This window comes from Alosa alosa, chromosome 20 (genome assembly GCF_017589495.1).
Source record: "Alosa alosa isolate M-15738 ecotype Scorff River chromosome 20, AALO_Geno_1.1, whole genome shotgun sequence".
NCBI classification, from domain to species: Eukaryota; Metazoa; Chordata; class Actinopteri; order Clupeiformes; family Clupeidae; genus Alosa; species Alosa alosa.
Genome location: NC_063208.1, coordinates 18,597,275 through 18,615,032, shown reverse-complemented (window position 1 = coordinate 18,615,032; position 17,758 = coordinate 18,597,275). Strand labels below are relative to the sequence as shown.

Sequence of the window (17,758 nt, the reverse complement as noted above, 5' to 3'; positions counted from 1 at the left end):
ACACACTCCTTTCCTGTTTGTACTGGTGAAGCATGGCTCACATTATAATGCTAAACAACGCACTCTGACAAGAATTTTGAGAATACATACAAGTGGAATTAATGACTTCACAAAGAAAAGCATTGTGCTCACTTGCACACTTGAGAGTTTTTATGGCCCCGACACACCTCAGTGCTTGCAACAATAAAAAAGCCAAAAAAAAAACCTAGCACTAAAAACCACTTAACTGTGTCATTCATGGCATAGATACATTTCTAGAAAAGTTTGTTGACCTCTTTGCTCAAGTTAGATGTGTCTTAGGCCTACTTTTCATACTGACATACACAACAAAAACTGGCCAACAAGTAAACCCTACATACTAAAAGCGTTCCACAACTAAGTGAGGCACTCAAGTGTTAGTCAGGAAAGGGAAAGCTTGTTCATTAGACAGAAGGTGACCTACCTATAAACCCTCCAGATGCAAAGGTTGGGGGACCGGGACTGTCTGCTACAGGAGATCTCCTTCTCTTAACCCCAGTGCAGAACAAACAGTGCAGCTCTGCTGTTTAGCTTTAAAATGAGTCGGTCAGGCAGGCAGGCCCCTCCTCACACGCCCACACTCCAACCCTGCCCCCTCCCATCCCACACACACACACACACACACACACACACACAAAACCCAGACACTCCCTTTAGCAAAACTGAAAGTTGTTGAAGGGTTCCTGTGAAAGTATGCTGTCCTCATTATTTCCCTATCATCAGACAGTGATGCAACGGCCACAGCGATGTGATGAAAACTTGATCAATAGCAGAATATTTAACAAAGCATCCGTCTTTTCCATGCGTGTTTCAGTAGGTGTATACATTTTTGTATTTATTGTAGTTTTTATAATTATTGTCATTGGCAGTTTTGTAGAGTGGTACAATGAAACTACAATCATAAGCAGTGCCGATAGACATTGTTATCCTACTGGCCCATGCTGATTCATATCTGTAAACAGAGTCTTTCACTTCACTATAATGAGGTAGGCCAACAAGTTGCATTGCTTTCCCCAGTGTGCCCAGTGAAATAAAGTTGCATTGGTGAGTTGCTAAATGGGCATACTTTCTTCAATAAACTTGAACTGTGATATCAACATTGAAGATATGTAATTGTGGGGATAATATACGTCTATATTTAACATGGTCCTTTAAACCATATAAGCTAAAGGAATTCAGCAGTGATCAGCAGACGTGGTAGCAATAAAAGCCTAAAAATCAGATTTTCCTGCATTTGCAATCCAATCTGGTCCCCTTTACAATTTTTACTGTTTGGCAGAATTGCTCTTGGAGTTTTATAGGCAGGTCGGAGGCTTGTTCTAAATAGTGGTGTAACAAAATGTTTGAGGGTCCTGACATTTTACACATGCCTGTTTAAACAACAGGTGTTTCAAGCTCTTATCTTTACAAGTAAGTTATGCACTGACTGTCTAATCCCCCATTGTTATTAATGCAGATGAAGGGGTTGAAAGGTCTTCTCTGTCTTTTCAAATTCTTACCCTCAACCTTTTGTCACCACTACCATGACCACACCCAGTGGCTCATAGCCAAGAGATGAGATACGGTCACCTTCTGTTTTAGTCTCATCTAAGGGAAGTCACACACCATTTTCTGCTTGTTACTCATCTACAGAAACAGCCCACCTCTGATGACGCGCTGATGAGCAACATGCCTTAAGCTGCAGACTGTCAACATGTAGACCAGTGGTCCCCAACCTTTTTGAGCCCAAGATCCCTGACCTCGCCCTGAACAAAGACAAGATCTACCATGAAGCGTCAAAAGAGAATCAAAGCTAAAATACTTCCAATTTAAGGCCTTTTATTTAGGCAAATGTTTCAGGTCAAAAATAGCCTACATCCTCCACCCCCTTATAGGCTACAAGCATCAATGAGATAACAACACTTAACATAGTCTTTATTTACATGTCCATGATTTTGGTTTTGATTTTCTAATTGGAGTAAGTGTTTGTGACAACACGTCATGATAAATTTGATAATGTTTGATCGCTGCTTTAGTATGAAGCGTCTTTCACGTAATGAATGCGCACTCTAGGAAGTGAAAGTAACCGTAAGTAATGTGGCCAAATCCCTACAACGCGCTCCGTGTCTGTTACAGCTGTCTGTGCACGTACGTAATCGATTGCATTCTTCAAATGAAGAACAAATTCCTGACAGTTCCTGATCGCTAAACATTCGTTTTCTTTTTCTGTTGATGTAGAAGCACCTAGCATAATTTGACTTCAGCGGTGACAAGTCCTGTTGCGAGAGAGAGAGAGCGCACCTGCAAAGTGGTGCTGTGCGTGTGTGTGTGTCTGCATCATGGGGTTACGTTCGGTTCAAGTCAGAAGTTGGTCCGTCCGGTCCCGCATTCACGCCGCTCCATTATTAGATTAACGTTATCAGACAGCGCTGTAAAATATGTGCAGGAATTTCTCGCATTATGATGGCTAGAGTTGCGGGTCTTGAATAAATCATGCGCTATACCCGCAATCCCGCGCTGATTTTTAGGCCCTGTAAACGTTGGCGATCATGCAAGAATTTGGTGACTGTTTTTATTTTTCCTGTTATTCTCGGGATCTACTGAGCAAGTTCTAAAGATCTACAGGTCGATCGCGATCGACGGATTGGCGACCACTGATGTAGACCATTAGGACCAGCAAATGAATATAGAGCAAATTAGCCTACAGAAATTAAAAACCCTGCCCCCCTCCCCTCTTTTACACACACACACACACACAACCCCTCCCCTGGCAAGACACTCCCCTCAGCAATACTGAAAGTTGTTGAAGGGTTCCTGCATGTGAAAGTATGGTGTCCTCATTATTTTCTTATCATAAGATAGTGATAACGACCACAGCAATGTATTATTGTTATCATAGAGTGCCCCCATGTGTAAGTTGAAAAAAAACTTGATCAATAGAGCAGAATATTTAACAAAGCATCCGTAGACTCTTTTCCCTGCGTGGGTCAATAGGTGTATACATTTTTGTATTTATTGTAGTTTTTATAATTATTGTCCATGGCAGTTTTGTAGAGTGGTACAATGAAACTAATCATAAGCAGTGTCGATAGACATTGTTGTACTACTGGCCCATGCTGATTCATATCTGTAAACAGAGTCTTTCACTTCACTGTAATGAGGTAGGCCAACAAGTTGCATTGTTTTCCCTAGTTTGCTGTGAAAAAAAGCTGCATTGGCGAGTTGCTAAATGGGCAAACTTTCTTCAATAAACTTGAACTGTGATATCAACATTGAAGATATGTAATTTTGTGGGGATAATATACGTCTATATTTAACATGGTCCTTTAAACCATATAAGCTAAAGGAATTCAGCAGACGTGGTAGCAATAAAAGTCTAAAAATCAGATTTTCCTGCATTTGCAATCCAATCAGGTCCCCTTTACAATTTTTATACTGTTTGGCAGAATTGCTCTTGAAGTTTTATAGGCAGGCCGGGGGCTTTTTCTTAATAGTGGTGTAACAACACCACTATTGGGAAGTGAAATTTGCAGGATATTTGTCACTTAAAAACAGTGTTGGGAGTAACGAGTTACAAAAGTAATGTAATTACTGTAATATATTGCTTTTTGCTGTAACGCTGTAATGTAAGGCATTACAAAAAAACTATTGGGTAATATTTTACTCGTACAAACTTCAGTAACGCGCATTACAATGCATTTTAACCTGAAACTAAGTGGTGTTATGTTTTGATACATATTAAGCAAACAACTGTAATAAAATAGCAGAACGTATCTCCTGTTACTGGTTGAAGATGACTGTGGCTGGCTGCAACTGACTTGATGGACATAATCCTACGTTCATTATTTTCAATTTATCAGAGACAACTAGGATATGAAGAACAGTTAAGTACACTTTGTGTGAAACCGAAAGATCTCTACAGGGCCGTAGTCACCATAGACTTTGGGGGGGGACATGTTTCAGAAATACTACCCATCCCTGGGAACAGGCAGATTACATCTTTATAGTTGGCCATATGATGACATACTTAGGTTAATACTGTATTTCACCAGTTAGGGCACCAAAATGGCCAGCAGCGGCACTGTGTAGCCTATCTTGACAAGTTTTGGGTTAAAATATACAGGTAGTGGGCTCTCTGTTGATTTTAATGAGTAGGCCTAAGCCTAAAGTTACAGCATTTCTATCACAATTGACCAGACTTCAACCTTTTGCCTATTGGAATTCTACTGTTGTTAGCCTTAAGCCTAGCTCAGTCATTATGTTATACCACATCGCCCTCCATTAGAAGTGCAATGAGCTGCATTGAGCATAATAAACTGCATTTAGAATTCCAAATCCATATTTCTAGATATTTTGGTAAAAGTAACTTAAAAGTAATACAATAGTAGTGTAATGCCTTACAATTCATGAAGAGACAGTAATATTATAATGTAACAAATTACTTTGAAATGACTTAAGTAACTTGCCCAACACTGCTTAAGAATCAGAAGCTATGTTTTTTAGTGCCTTTTCTGTTCTATTTGTGTATGAGTAACGTGTGAGTTATGGATACCTCATGCTAAGATATTTAGGTTACTTTAGCCTGAGACCAGGCACTACATAATCATATGTTAATCATTTTTGAGGGTCCTGACATTTTACACATGCCTGTTTAAACAACAGGTGTTTCAAGCTCTTATCTTTACGAGTAAGTTATGCACTGACTGTCTAATCCCCCATTGTAATTAATGCAGATGAAGGGGTTGAAAGGTCTTTTCTTTGTCTTTTCAAATTCTTACCCTCAACCTTTTGCCACCACTACCATAACCACACCCAGTGGCTCATAGCCAAGAGATGAGATACGGTCACCTTCTGTTTTAGTCTCATCTCAGGGAAGTCGTACACCATTTTCTGCTTGTTACTCATCTACAGAAACAGCCCACCTCTGATGACGCGCTGATGAGCAACATGCCTTAAGCTGCAGACTGTCAACATGTAGACTATTAAAATAGGACCAGCAAATGAATATAGAGCAAATTACAGAAATTAAAAACGAAGTTGGCTTATTTAACAATTAACAAATGATTCCTTCATGTGCATTGAGCTTCTTGACTTCAGCTTTCAGTGCTACTTAGTTCAGCCACTGTGAGTGGTGGATTCCAGCGATGAGGGGAAGACAGGTTCTGTCTACAGGCATAGAATAAACACATGCCCTAACTTTCCTTCCCTCTATTGTTCAGCGTTCCCAAACTCTCCTTCAGCTTTTTTTTGTGTATGCTGCTGACACATCCCCCCAGCACCCTCCCACATCTTAGACAAGTTCCATCCAGTTACTCTGACACATATTTGCCCTCAATATTACAGCCAAACATTGTAAACATTTAAAACCAACATGGCAGGCTTGAACATGATAAGGGGGAAACTGAAAACTGTAAAATACGTAATCGTTCAATCAACGGCAGACAAACTAGTGCATGCATGAAAGTGTAGTTATCGTTCAGAACACGTCAGTGGAATATAGAAAAAATAGATAGGCCTACGGTCAGAGCCATAGAAAAAGAGAGTTGCGACACTCTCTGAAGTCGCCGCCACGCGGTCACATGGTTCACGTACGCTTCAACCAAAGATAATGAATGCGTAGCAAGATGGGTCGTCCTAGTTCATGTCTATGAGGGCAAAGTGGAGTTCAGTCAGAGACGGGCTCTGGTTCAGTTCCCGCCTGCACAGGGGCGTGTCACTGACGTATGACTTACGTTTGAACGCCTCGGTTCCACGCCAGACAAGCCTGAGTACAAAATAAACTTGGTGTACACCTTCATTAATTTTCTCTCGACTGGAGGGTCATACTATCACGACATTCTACTGAAATAGGGAGGAGGGTTTGGAGATCATGATACCATGTCCGAAATGTGCATCCATTGCTCAGAAAAATAAGGCTTGGACAAATTCTGGGAAATTCTTGGATTCTGCCATAGACCTCAATGTTAAAAAGAGAGCCTGATCACTGCATAAATGTGCGGGGGCGTGTACTGCTACCCTATTTGCATAAATTTCCAGGGACAGGAAATGGCCTCTCATGAAGTATCTTCGTAATCAACCATCTTTCTTCAACAGTTCCAAACAGCTCTTTGCGTTCTCGTGATATTTCAATGGGATAGACAGCAGCGAGTGCCTTATTGAACGGCAAACATTACAACAAACCAAAAACGAGTGTTATTACGTGTTAGCATGCTTACATTATAGTGTCAATTATATATTGCGAGTATAATTAGTTTGCAACATCGATCTAAAATATGTTCTTTGGTAGTTCTAACATTGAACGTTTGTTTTCTTGCTGGACATGAGCTGTTATTGGATTCCTACATTTGCCTGGATCACGCTACATATACTTTACGTACATTGTCAAAACGTAGGCTATGCATTTTGTATCCTTTTTGTGTGGACATTAGATCCAGTGTCCTTTTCAGTTCGTTTGATGAGATGAAGATGCCCCCCCCCCTACCACACACAACTTTGATCATTGTAAGACTAGCAATAAAAGTCTATCAAATATATAAATATATGAATGTCATTCAGTAGGCTAACAACATTTTAAAAAGTTTGATCAATGCGTTAAATCTGTTCAGTTATTTTAGAGAAATAGCATATAGGTGGCCACCACACAGCCTTGGTAACATTTTAAGACTAAGCCATCAACATGTCAAAAACACATAGGCTAAATAAGAATAACAACGTAAATGTGAAGAATTTGATTAATACTGCAAGATAAGATACCCACTGTTTCAATAACACACTTGTAACTCAATAAGCAATCAACTATTTCAATAAAATACTTTTAACTTATATTTCAGCCAGCTGGTGAGACTAGGCATGAAAAGGATGACTGATACATGTTAGGTTTTCAATAGAATTGTTATTAAGTTTTCAATGTGTGTTTAAAACAATAACAGGAACAAATGCAAAAAAGACTGGGAGGAAGGTATGGTGACACTGCAACATAAAAAGGAGGTCTGACACTCATTTAGGTTTCCAAAAAAATAAAAAGATTTCAGTTTCCAAAGTTTGAACAACACTTGTGTGTGAACTACACAAAAGACACAATGTGGAAGGGATGGGTAGCCCTCCGTATACTCTGTACACCTATAAGAGGTATAAGAGGGAAGAATGACCTAAAATAACAATGAGTAAAACATAAGACAGGATAAAATGAGAAATCTCCTTTATTGTATCTGCTCTGTACCCGTCAAAACAGCATCAGCCATCTCTAGTGTCAGTCTAGGGACTTGCTTAGGCCTTAGCACAGCAACACAGACCGTGCTCTCAGACCCCAATCTGTCCAGTCCTGTCTTTGACAGTCTTTGACTGATTCCCTACTCCAGCAAGAATTCTTCCAATTGCTGGGTCCTCATGACGCCCCATGTCTATTTCTCCTTATTAAGTTGTGTAATATTTTTGTGTATATCCCTAATATATAGGCCTACCCTGTCTTACCCTATCTTCTGCATCCATCTCACAAGGGGGGCTGTGAATTGAAATCAGAAATAGCAAAAGTTGGAAACGCATGGCCTCCAAAATTAACCATAATATACCAGAAAAGGACACAAAGGATACAAAATCTGTAGTCATAGAAATTATTGTAACCGAAATTCAGTGAAAAAGGTACTACAGCATTTTAAATGTAAATATGAACATAAATATATATGTAAAGAATGTAAAACAGTTGAATATGTATGTATCATTCAATATAAAACAATGACAAAACTGACCATGCATAAAGAAAGGTCTTTGGGATCCACATCTTCCAAACCAGGTTGTGAACAGGGCAGGCTTGAACATGATAAGGGGGAAACTGCAAACTAAAATACGTAATCCTTCACATGAAACTACACTTTGAAGGCAGATTAACTAGCACTTTTATCGCAGCATTGCCCTTTGTGCATGCATAAAAGTTTAGTTATCATTCAGAACACATCAGTAGAATAGGACAGAATAAATTTATATGGTTGTCTGGGTCAGAAGTTAAAGCCTAATGAAAATGAAAGTAAACTTTACCAAAGCTGTTATACAGTCCATGTGTTTGGAATATGCTTTTGTTCAAAGCCACTTAGAAAACATTTGTTTCAAAGAATAATCTCAATAATTACCCTTACAGAAATTTCAGGTTTCTGGCGAACAGTTGCCGTAAATTTTCAGCAAGGTCATGTCTTCACATGCAAATTTTCTGGCAAAAAGTTTTGCCAATGTTGCACAAAATTTGCAGGAATATTATGCTATATGCAAATTAGGTTGTTTCACCAGAAGGTTATGTCGTGACTTTTATTGACATATATCCTTTAGTTTATATCTTTTATGTAGTATCTTCATTCTGTGTAATATCACTGTTTTGTGAAACTGAACTCTGTAGTATGTTCAGTGTGGGAAAGGAAGACTGGTTTAAGGGAAAGAGCAGATCTGGCTGACAGGGTCATCAATAAGGTTTGGCGCCAGGAAATGTGATCAAAACCTAAAGAATGGGGGAATAACAGGATGAGAGGGCAAAGGTGAAGTACCATTACTTGGTCAGTTGTCTGTAAACATAGAGGGTCTTGTCTGGGATGACTTGAAGGGGTATAAAGGCTGGACAACAGCCAGAGGATGTTAGCTTACTGAGCTTACTTTGCTCACTTTGCTCACTGCTCACTTTCTTACTTTGCTTTCACTTACTTACTTGCTTCACTAACTAATGCTCCGGAGTGCATTAAAGCCATCATCTGCAGTATACATCCACAGTGTGCGGACTTCTTTTGATGTTGTATTATTTAATGTGGATTTGACACCACAGTTACTGGTAGCTTGCCATTATTGGCTAAGTGTGGTTAGCCTGCTTCACCCACATCAAGATGTAGGGTCTGGGAACTATCCATTGGCACTGCTCAATGCGAGAGGCGAGATAAGCGGTTGTCTTTCAAATTTCCTCTGCACGCAATAGGATAGCGATACAACTTATGAGTCCCATGCATTTTCCCAACAGCAGGGCTAGTTCACTAGTTGATCAAACTTTTGCCAATTTAAAAAAAGCTTAACTCGAGTCGCGATTCAAAGACCGTTGTTCGTCAGCAACAGCATCCATCTTCTTTGTTTTCAAATAGCAGGGAATTCACGTGGAACCGTCGCTGACTCTATACACGATGTGATTGGCTTGATAGAAGTTTAATTTTTCCAGCTCGCATGCCAACAGAGAGTTGCTAGACTACCCTGGCTGCAAATTAAATTTGCTGCCGCTAGGGTGCGTCTAGATTTCTAGGCTAAAGTGTGGTGGCAAATCACTGGTAAACACATTTGCCACTAGTGGCAAACTTCTAGCCTGGCGAGCCAGACCCACATTAAAATGTAGGGTCTGGGCACTCACCGTTCGCAGTGCTCAGTCCGAGGGGCGGGATAATCAGTTGTCTTTCAAATTCCCTCTGCACGCCAATGGGGCCTTAATAGGATATTTGTTTTCAAGTAGCAGGGAATTCAAGCCAAATCGTTGCAACTCTGCCATCAATCATTATGTTAAGCCCACCAAACGACTCTATACACGATTTCAATGCCCTGATTAAGTTTCGATTTCTGGAGCTCACAAGCCAACGGAGAGTTGCTAGACTAGCCCTGGCAGCAAATGTAATTTGCTGCCGCTAGGGGCGCGTCTAGATTTCTAGGCTAGCAAACTTCTCATTGTTGCCAGAAATTTGCTGGAAGTTTGCCTCTAGTGGCCAACATTGGCAAACGTCTGGCAATATTTTCTAGTGAACTAATTTCTTTCCCACAAATCACCCACAAGTTTGCTGCAAATCTGCCGCAAACATTTCATTTTTGTAAGTGTATGCATACCGGTAAGGAAACAAAATGGATTACAATTTGAAATATCAGGTATAGTTCAAAGAAATTATATAGCTTCAGCGAAATTTCTACTAGAAAGACTCGTAGTGTAGCCTTTACTCCTCCCATGCTTTCATGGAGCCAATCTTAGCTTTGCCTTATTTTCGGGAAAGCCCTGCAATCTGATAATTCACTCATTCAATCAGCGCTAGCCTAGGAATTCAGTGGGCACTTTAAATCTGTTCCACCTAGCACTTCTTCTGCTTCTCAGCCACCGCCACCAGTTGGTCCCCGTCTTGTCGTGGGGGGGGGGGCTCCCCGCCCCTGCCTTCATCCATCGGCAGGAAACAAGATCTGCAGATCTGCTCATCGCTGGACGGATCCGAGACGGGGCCTACGCCAAAGACTGTTACCTATTCAGGACTCTTTATCATGCATGTATCCAAGCCGTTCCTTTACTAATTAAATTGTTAACTGATTCTATTCTGTCTACTGAGTCTTAGAACTGAGTGATTTTAGTTGTAAACAGTCTCACAGTGATTTGGTATTTGGGGGAGCATGGGAGTCCTCCAGGTTTCAAACAGTAGATTTAGGACCTGTGCCCAAGGTTAACTTGTTCATGAGAGTTAGAGCGGTTAGAAAATACAGCAGGAAGAATGACCTAAAATAACAATGAGTAAAACATAAGACAGGATAAAATGAGAAATCTCCTTTATTGTATCTGCTCTGTACCCGTCAAAACAGCATCAGCCATCTCTAGTGTCAGTCTGGGAGTCAGGGACTTGCTTAGGCCTTAGCACAGCAACACAGACTATGCTCTCAGACCCCAATCTGTCCAGTCCTGTCTTTGACAGTCTTTGACTGATTCCCTACTCCAGCAAGAATTCTTCCAATTGCTGGGTCCTCATGACTCCCCATGTCTATTTAGGTTCTCCTTATTAAGTTGTGTAATATCATGCCCTTTTTTGTGTATATACCCTGTCTTACCCTATCTTCTGCATCCATCTCACAAGGGGGGCTGTGAATTGAAGACAGACATGAGTGTGTTGGTTCCATCTGCTGGGTAAGAAAGGCTCAAAGACTATGGACATACAGGTGCCAGACACAGTGTATTTTAACCCTTAAAGGAGTACCGTCACACCGGTGTGACGGGAATGTTGGGAAATTAACATTCTAAAGAATATCTGGGTTCATTGAATTCAACATAGAATTTTAGAACCTTCAATTGTTGCGGAACTTAGAATGTTCAAAAACCTACACCTTTAAGAGTGACTTTTCTCAAAAATTAGGCCAAGAAATAGCAAAAGTTGGAAACGCATACATGGTCTCCCAAACTAATCATAATATAGCAGAAAGGGACACACCTGCCAGGGATTAAAAATCTGTACTAGAAATTATTGTGACTGAAATTTAGTGGAAAAGGTACTACAGTATTGTAAATGTAAATATGCTTATGTAAAGAATGGGAAACAGTTGAAGATGTGTTTATATATAAATCAATAAACAATGACAAAACTGTTCATGCATAAAGAAAGGTCTTTGGGATGCACATCTTTGAAGGATTGTGTCATTTAAAAACATTTACCAACAGGGCAGGCTTGAACATGATAAGGGGCAAACTGCAAACTAAACGTATTTATGACGCATATAATGATTGTCCCCCGTCATCTAAATTTTTGGTCCGACCGGGACACGCACATGAAATTTGTCATATAATTTTTGATTGGGTCAAAGTTTTTTTTCAATGCCCCCGTCATCTACTTCCTGAATTTTTGGTCAACGATACCCGGGACACCGGTGCACATGAAATTTGGTGGGTATGTAGCCCCACTAGACTTTTATGGAAAAATTTTGTTTCATCCCCGGGGGCCACTGACCAAACTGACCTAATCCTATCCCCCACTTTGTCTGGTTTATTATGACCTTCTTGCCCTGGTTTGTGCTATCATCTAAAGCTTCATGGTAGGTGATTGTCAAACTTTTTTTTTCCCCGTCAAATCCTTCCTGAATTTTTGGTCAACGATACCATCAAATAATGGGACACTCAAATCTCCATCTCTTTAGTTGCTTAAACACCGGGGTACATGAAATTTGGTGGGCATGTATAACAAATTACTTTCCCACAAATTGACCCCACTAGACTTTTTCAAATATCCATCTTTTCCACAAAACAGGGATGGTTGTGTTGACAGCTGAAGGGTTGCTGGCAGAGGGTAAAGAGAGGGAGTTTCTTACACACAAACAAGTTCTCTCTCTCACACACATCACACACTGTCACACAGGCTACACACACTCACATTCTGATTTCCAGTATTGGTGTTGGCATAAAAGCTACATACACTCACATTCTGTTTTACATTATGGCTGCTGTAGGACACAGTCATTACTCCACTTCACTTCCGAATTGTGGCCTGTGTATTCATGGTAGGATGATTTTCAGGTGAAATTAGATTCCTGTTTCTTAAATAAACCTGTGAATGTTTATCGGACATGCTTGTTTTTTACTGCAGGTAGGCTAGACTACTAATCTATCACCAGCTTGATGTTATATCCATAGGTAAAATATTGTTTAACGTTTGCATAAGTTGAGTGATGGAGGCTAATTTGTTAGTATAGTTGTGAAACATAAACACGGTTATACTGAGTAAATTGATAACAGCACTGTAATTGTCTATTTCGTCATCCCACTGTGTTCTGACCATACTGACAGGAGCTAAGTTACTGTAGTTAGCCACAACACTAATGTTTGGGATGGTTTGCTGATGGAAGATATAGGTACCTGACGATACACTCTAAACACCAGGCTAGGACATTTCTGCTTGCTAATTAGGGTTTTCTGCTGTTGACTCACTTACAGTCCTTGGTGGCCCTGTCAGCTGCTTTGTAAAATGTTTTTCGCAGTGCCAAGTTTGACATTGTTTGGATTAGTAGGCCTAATGCATGTATCGTTACATACAGTATATCAATAAAAGCAGCACACATTGGCTTTCTCTGCTCTACTACCCCGCTTACACAGCACAGCACAAGACCAGGGTGGGACCAGAGACTGAGGGTGTAGCGGAGTTTTGGCAGCACTGAATCAATCACCACGGTCAAAATGCAAGATGTTTGGATGATTATCATGTCCGGCATCAACAATTAAGGCTTCCTGTGTGCAGTTTGCTTGCATAAAATGATTCCGCAGATTTTGCAACAACACACCAACAAACACGCCGTGTCTATTCAAAATGACAAAATAATGGTGTGCAATAAACTGGAGTAGGAGATGAGACAAATTGTCAAGCGGGACAGGATGAGCGATCATATTTTGTACCGCTATGCGGTACATCTAATTTAGCTTATTCTGGGAACATCCACATTTACTAAAATATGTGAGTAAAATGTTAGGTGTCTCTGTGTGTGTTAGTGTGTGTGTGTGTGTGTGTGTATGTGTATGTGTGCGTGTGTGTGTGAATGGTGGTTCCATACTATCACCAGTATGGCCACAGGCCGCAATCATGCAGATCTACATACAGCAATGATTTTTTGTTGAAATTGACTTTACTGGCATTCCTTTGTCGCTACTGCTAAAACCATGGCAATCACCATAAAACAATCTCTTAACATTCTCAGGTTGTTTCCTTTTTTCAATGAATAATAATAGTGTACTGTTCATGGTCTTTGCTGACAACTACAAACAGAAAAGAAAAGAAGAAACAGTTTTTAACTTCGCTTGTTAAGCAGAGTAAGAAAGTATTTTGTATTAACAGGTACGACTCACTCACCAAACTGGAAAATCACTCTTCTTCTGCCATTGAATTGATTAGGTCCTCACTACTGTGGCTCTTTAGCATGAGCTCACCATTGGCATTGAGCCTACCACAGGCACCACACACATGACTGGCCACAGCTTCGCCCACCGTTATAGTGACATCATGCGAGAAGTTGTAGGACACATGGAGGACTGACTTCTTCTCAATGACCACTGAGTCGCCAGCCACATGAATGTCAATCTCATTTTTCAGTGAGCGCGGCAGGGAAACATGTATGCCATTTACCTGCAAACCAAGAGAAGAAAGTCAACAAGAAAATTCCCAAATATAAATAAATAAATACATACATACATACATACATACATATATATATATATATATATATATATATATATATATATATATATATATATATATATATATATATATATATACACAATAGAATAATAAGGCTGAATGGCTGTCCATGAAAATGTTAATGTCAGTATTATTGATGTTATTTCAATTGAATGTGTCTCACCCAGGTCTCTTGCTGGCTGGTAACAGTGATGACATACTTATTGAAGAAGACATACACCATTGTGATACAATTCTGGCCCCTTCCCTTACATGTCTGGAAGACCACTAACACTCTGAAAAAGTCTGCCACCAGACTGTCACTGCAGAGCTTGACCAACTCATAGGTTCCCTCTGTGTCTATGGAGCCTCGTGTCCCATCAAACAGGGAAACGCCTCCACTGGCTGTAATGGAGCACTGCTGGAGGTAGCAAGACTTGATACCATTCATCACTTTGCAGACCTCATCACTCTTACACCTGATGCTCTCCTGTTTCACTACACTAGAGCCCAGGCATGTGTAACTTTCACTGCAGTCCTCGTTAATGACAGACTCGCCAATCTGGACATCAAAACATGAAGATAAAAACAAACAGGAATTTAGTGGTTATTCAACATCAAGTATGGATGAACATGGCAGAATGTATGCAAGTCTGTATGTATGAATGTAATGTATGGCAGAATGTATGAATGTGTACAAAATGTATGCATTCATACTCCTATAAACCATTTCAACTGCACAAAAAAAGGCATTTGCGTTAATGTTGACATTTTGTAAAGCATTACGCTAATGTCTGATTCATTTTTATTTCAAAGTGTATGCATTGGTTTTGAATGTTTCAACCAGAACGTTCTGGGAACCATAGTTTTTGGTTTCGGGAACGTTAGTTTTTGGTTCCCAAACGTTCCCTGAAGGTTATTTTTTGAGTAAGTTTTGGTTCTTGGTTTCTTGGTTATATAAAACGTTCCCTGAACGTTCCCCTAACGTTATCTAAAGGTTGCAACCTTTAGAGAACCTTCCCCTAACGTTCCCTAACCGTTGCAACCTTCATAGACCTTCCCATAACTTCCTAAATCGTTGCAACATTTAGGAACGTTCATATGCTTCCCTAAGTTGCAACCTTTAGGGAACCTTCCCCTAACATTGCAATTTGCATACCAATTTCATTATTACTTTAAACTACTCTAAACTGCATGAGCAGGAATGCATTATTATATATTTACAGGAATTAATGAACAGGCAAAATTTATGGGATTTATAACTTTAATATAAAATAATCAAAATACAAAAGGTATATATATAAAAATATATATAAACATCAGACTCCATGTTACCCATGTATACTAACAAGGAATTTGACTTTGGTAGGTGCTCTATACATTCAACAAATAGACAGACATACTGTACAATAGAGACAACAATATACATTGTGGCAGATACCAACACAATATACAAAACAACTATAGAAATAAGACATAATACCAATATAAGTACACATGGAGTGTGATGTAGAGTGCAAAGTAATAGTGCAAATGTAGTGTGCAAGACACATATTGGAATGATAAAGTATGTAATGTGCAGGTGAATGGTCAAAGTGGGGATGACCCCACTTATCTGCAGTTCAGGAGAGTGACGACATTGGGAAAAGAGTTGTTCTTGTGTCTGACTGTTTTTGTGTGCAGGGATCTGTAGCGCCTGCCAGAGGGGAGGAAGTTAAAGAGTGTGTGTGCAGGATATGTGGAGTCTTTGGTGATGGTCTCTGCCCGCTTAGGTCCCAGAGTACAAGTCCTGGAGGGAGGGCATTTTGTTCCTCCTCTCCTGCAGCTCAGTGACTGTCGAGCAGGACAACAGCAATAGGTCATCGACTGGAGCAGAGGGAGGTGACTGGTAGCTCCTTAAGAGCATGAGCAGCTCATCCATCTTCTCCTCAAATGCGTCCATTCGCTGTGCCATGCGGTAATGGTTGTCCTTATTGCTATAGAAAAATGGATGGTGTTAGTTGTAGTTGTTAAATGCATTATATACCTGCATATGTGAACAAATTAAGTGAGTCTTCTTACCTCTTACTTCCGTCTCCATGGCCACCTCCCTCTGTGTGATGAGTCATTTGTGCTGTTTACAAAAAAAAAAGAAAGTTAGTTACTCTCAAGTTCCTTGTCATGAAATTGTACTTGGAAATGGAAAATTCAAAAGACACTGTACCTTCAACTGAGTCCCAAGATGAAGTGGCAGGCGTTATAATAGACCCATCCAGCTCTGGGCAATGAGCTGGTTGCCTGTGTGGTGTTGACTCATCTAAAAAGAAAGTAATTATGAATATTGGTCAGTTAATTTATGGTAGGTTTCTTGCACATGACATTTGCAAAAGATAAACCTATGCTGTTACATTAAACAATCGCTAAAAAGAAAAACTCACATGCAGGTGGTGGAGGCAGTGACATCTGCTGACCTAAAAAAAGGCAGGAAGAGACAAATACATCAGAACAGTCGCATGATCAGTAGTCTTGTCAGTAGTTCCATGGTAGGAAATATGACTCAACTGGTTTCTTAAATACATGTATAAATGTTAACTTACAGACAGGGCTTCCAGGCACACGCACCATCCTGGAATGCTTTCTTGCTTGCGGAACGGATTCATCTGAAATAAAAGACCATACAATCTGCACTGATTGCAAAAAGAATATTTGAATTGTGTAAATAATGTAGTCTGTATTTAAGAGGTCTTACCATCCCGTGACCCTGCACTGCCTTTTGTGGACACTCGCATCTTCTTCCACCTCAATGCAAGAAGTGTCCATCAGCCGCTGACATTTTTCCATAGCTTTGGTGTATGAATCTACGTTAAGAGAACAAAGTTTTTGTGAGCCAGTAGTAGAACAAAGCAGTATTTCCATACAGAGAAAACTATTATTGATAGTATTGCAGCAATCAGTCACCTGTACACAACCAGATTTTCTTGACTGGATATTTGGCCCAGCTTTTGACTTGGTTTTTGTATTGTAGCCCAGAGAATTTCTAATGGGGAGACACAGCATCCATAGAAATGCATGGGCTTAGTTTGTAAAGCCAGTATGGCAGCTGTGTATAGCCTACTACCAGAGGTGGAAAGTAAACGAAATACATTTACTCCGCGTTACTGTATTGAGTAGTTTTTCTGTGTATTTTGTATTTTTAAGTAGTTTATAAAATTGGTATTTTACATTTTACTTGATTACATTTTGAGTGAAGTATTGTACTTACTACATCAAAAAATCCATCCGTTACTTGAGTAAAAAAAAAAAGTTAAGACTAATTTAAAAACAGAAAGGGAGAAAAAAAAATCCTCCCTACAACAGGACAGGGAATCAAGCTGGCCCATGCAGTCTTTCTGAAAGTGATGGAGTGACTGTGATGGAAAGTGATGGCCTAACCTATGAAAGTGTACAGTATTTTCCTTATTTCAATGGGTTGTCTCTCAGTTGGTTTAGCACTATAATGATTGAGATAGCCTATTCAAGCAAACACTATGGGATTTCGTGTTTTGGCGTTTGTGCTCACCTTTCTTTGGAAAGAAGTTTATTAGTTGTTTCCCCCTCATTTTGATGTCCTATTTTTCCTGTTTCGGCCTTTGTTTTTTTGGTAACCTGGCTTGGCTTTTCTTTGAATACATTGCACCAGCAAGCAATTAGCGGTCCACTACTATGGCGATGCTCAACTAAATAAACAAAAGATAGACTATCGTTGGTAGGACTAAACCATTTAGCTCTTTAGCAAGGGAGAGGACCTTGACAGTTTTCACTATGTTTTGTATACAAAATCCAGTCAGTCCTGTCATTTTGACATTTCATTTGGAAGTTAAAAATATTCAGGTAAA

General features: G+C 39.9%; 2 protein-coding genes and 1 long non-coding RNA gene across 4 annotated transcripts in view; all 3 read right to left on the bottom strand.

The window, feature by feature from the left end:
* The window catches only part of eppk1 (epiplakin 1), a 10,596-nt gene extending 10,090 nt beyond the window's left edge, over window positions 1–506 (bottom strand). Inside the window, exon 1 of the mRNA XM_048229003.1 lies at window positions 443–506. The gene's annotated coding sequence lies outside the window, so the exon portion shown is untranslated. The remainder of the gene's footprint in view (window positions 1–442) is intronic.
* Window positions 507–13,592: 13,086 nt separating this feature from the next.
* On the bottom strand, window positions 13,593–15,858 carry LOC125285682 (alpha-tectorin-like). Its single transcript, XM_048230223.1, has 3 exons — window positions 15,739–15,858; window positions 14,089–14,466; window positions 13,593–13,853 (listed from the first exon to the last, which is right to left on the bottom strand). Exons 1-3 carry the CDS (start codon window positions 15,856–15,858, stop codon window positions 13,593–13,595), a joined length of 759 nt encoding a protein of 252 aa, XP_048086180.1.
* Window positions 15,859–16,117: 259 nt separating this feature from the next.
* On the bottom strand, window positions 16,118–16,987 carry LOC125284864. 2 transcript variants are annotated; one of them, XR_007191951.1, is made up of 5 exons: window positions 16,842–16,987; window positions 16,633–16,741; window positions 16,481–16,543; window positions 16,322–16,354; window positions 16,118–16,200 (listed from the first exon to the last, which is right to left on the bottom strand). It is a non-coding gene; the product is annotated as an uncharacterized LOC125284864 (long non-coding RNA). The 2 variants fall into 2 exon arrangements; XR_007191950.1 differs by having other exon boundaries at window positions 16,633–16,987.
* Between the last annotated feature and the right edge of the window lie 771 nt (window positions 16,988–17,758).

What these genes read in the sequence shown, in the direction of transcription:
- LOC125285682 (XM_048230223.1), bottom strand. Translation starts at nt 15,858, where the DNA reads ATGGCACAGCGAATGGACGCATTTGAGGAGAAGATGGATGAGCTGCTC. An exon ending in TGCTGTTGTCCTGCTCGACA is followed by an intron (nt 14,467 to 15,738) that starts GTCACTGAGCTG and finishes TTTGATGTCCAG; the next exon opens with ATTGGCGAGTCTGTCATTAA. An exon ending in CCAGCCAGCAAGAGACCTGG is followed by an intron (nt 13,854 to 14,088) that starts GTGAGACACATT and finishes CTTGGTTTGCAG; the next exon opens with GTAAATGGCATACATGTTTC.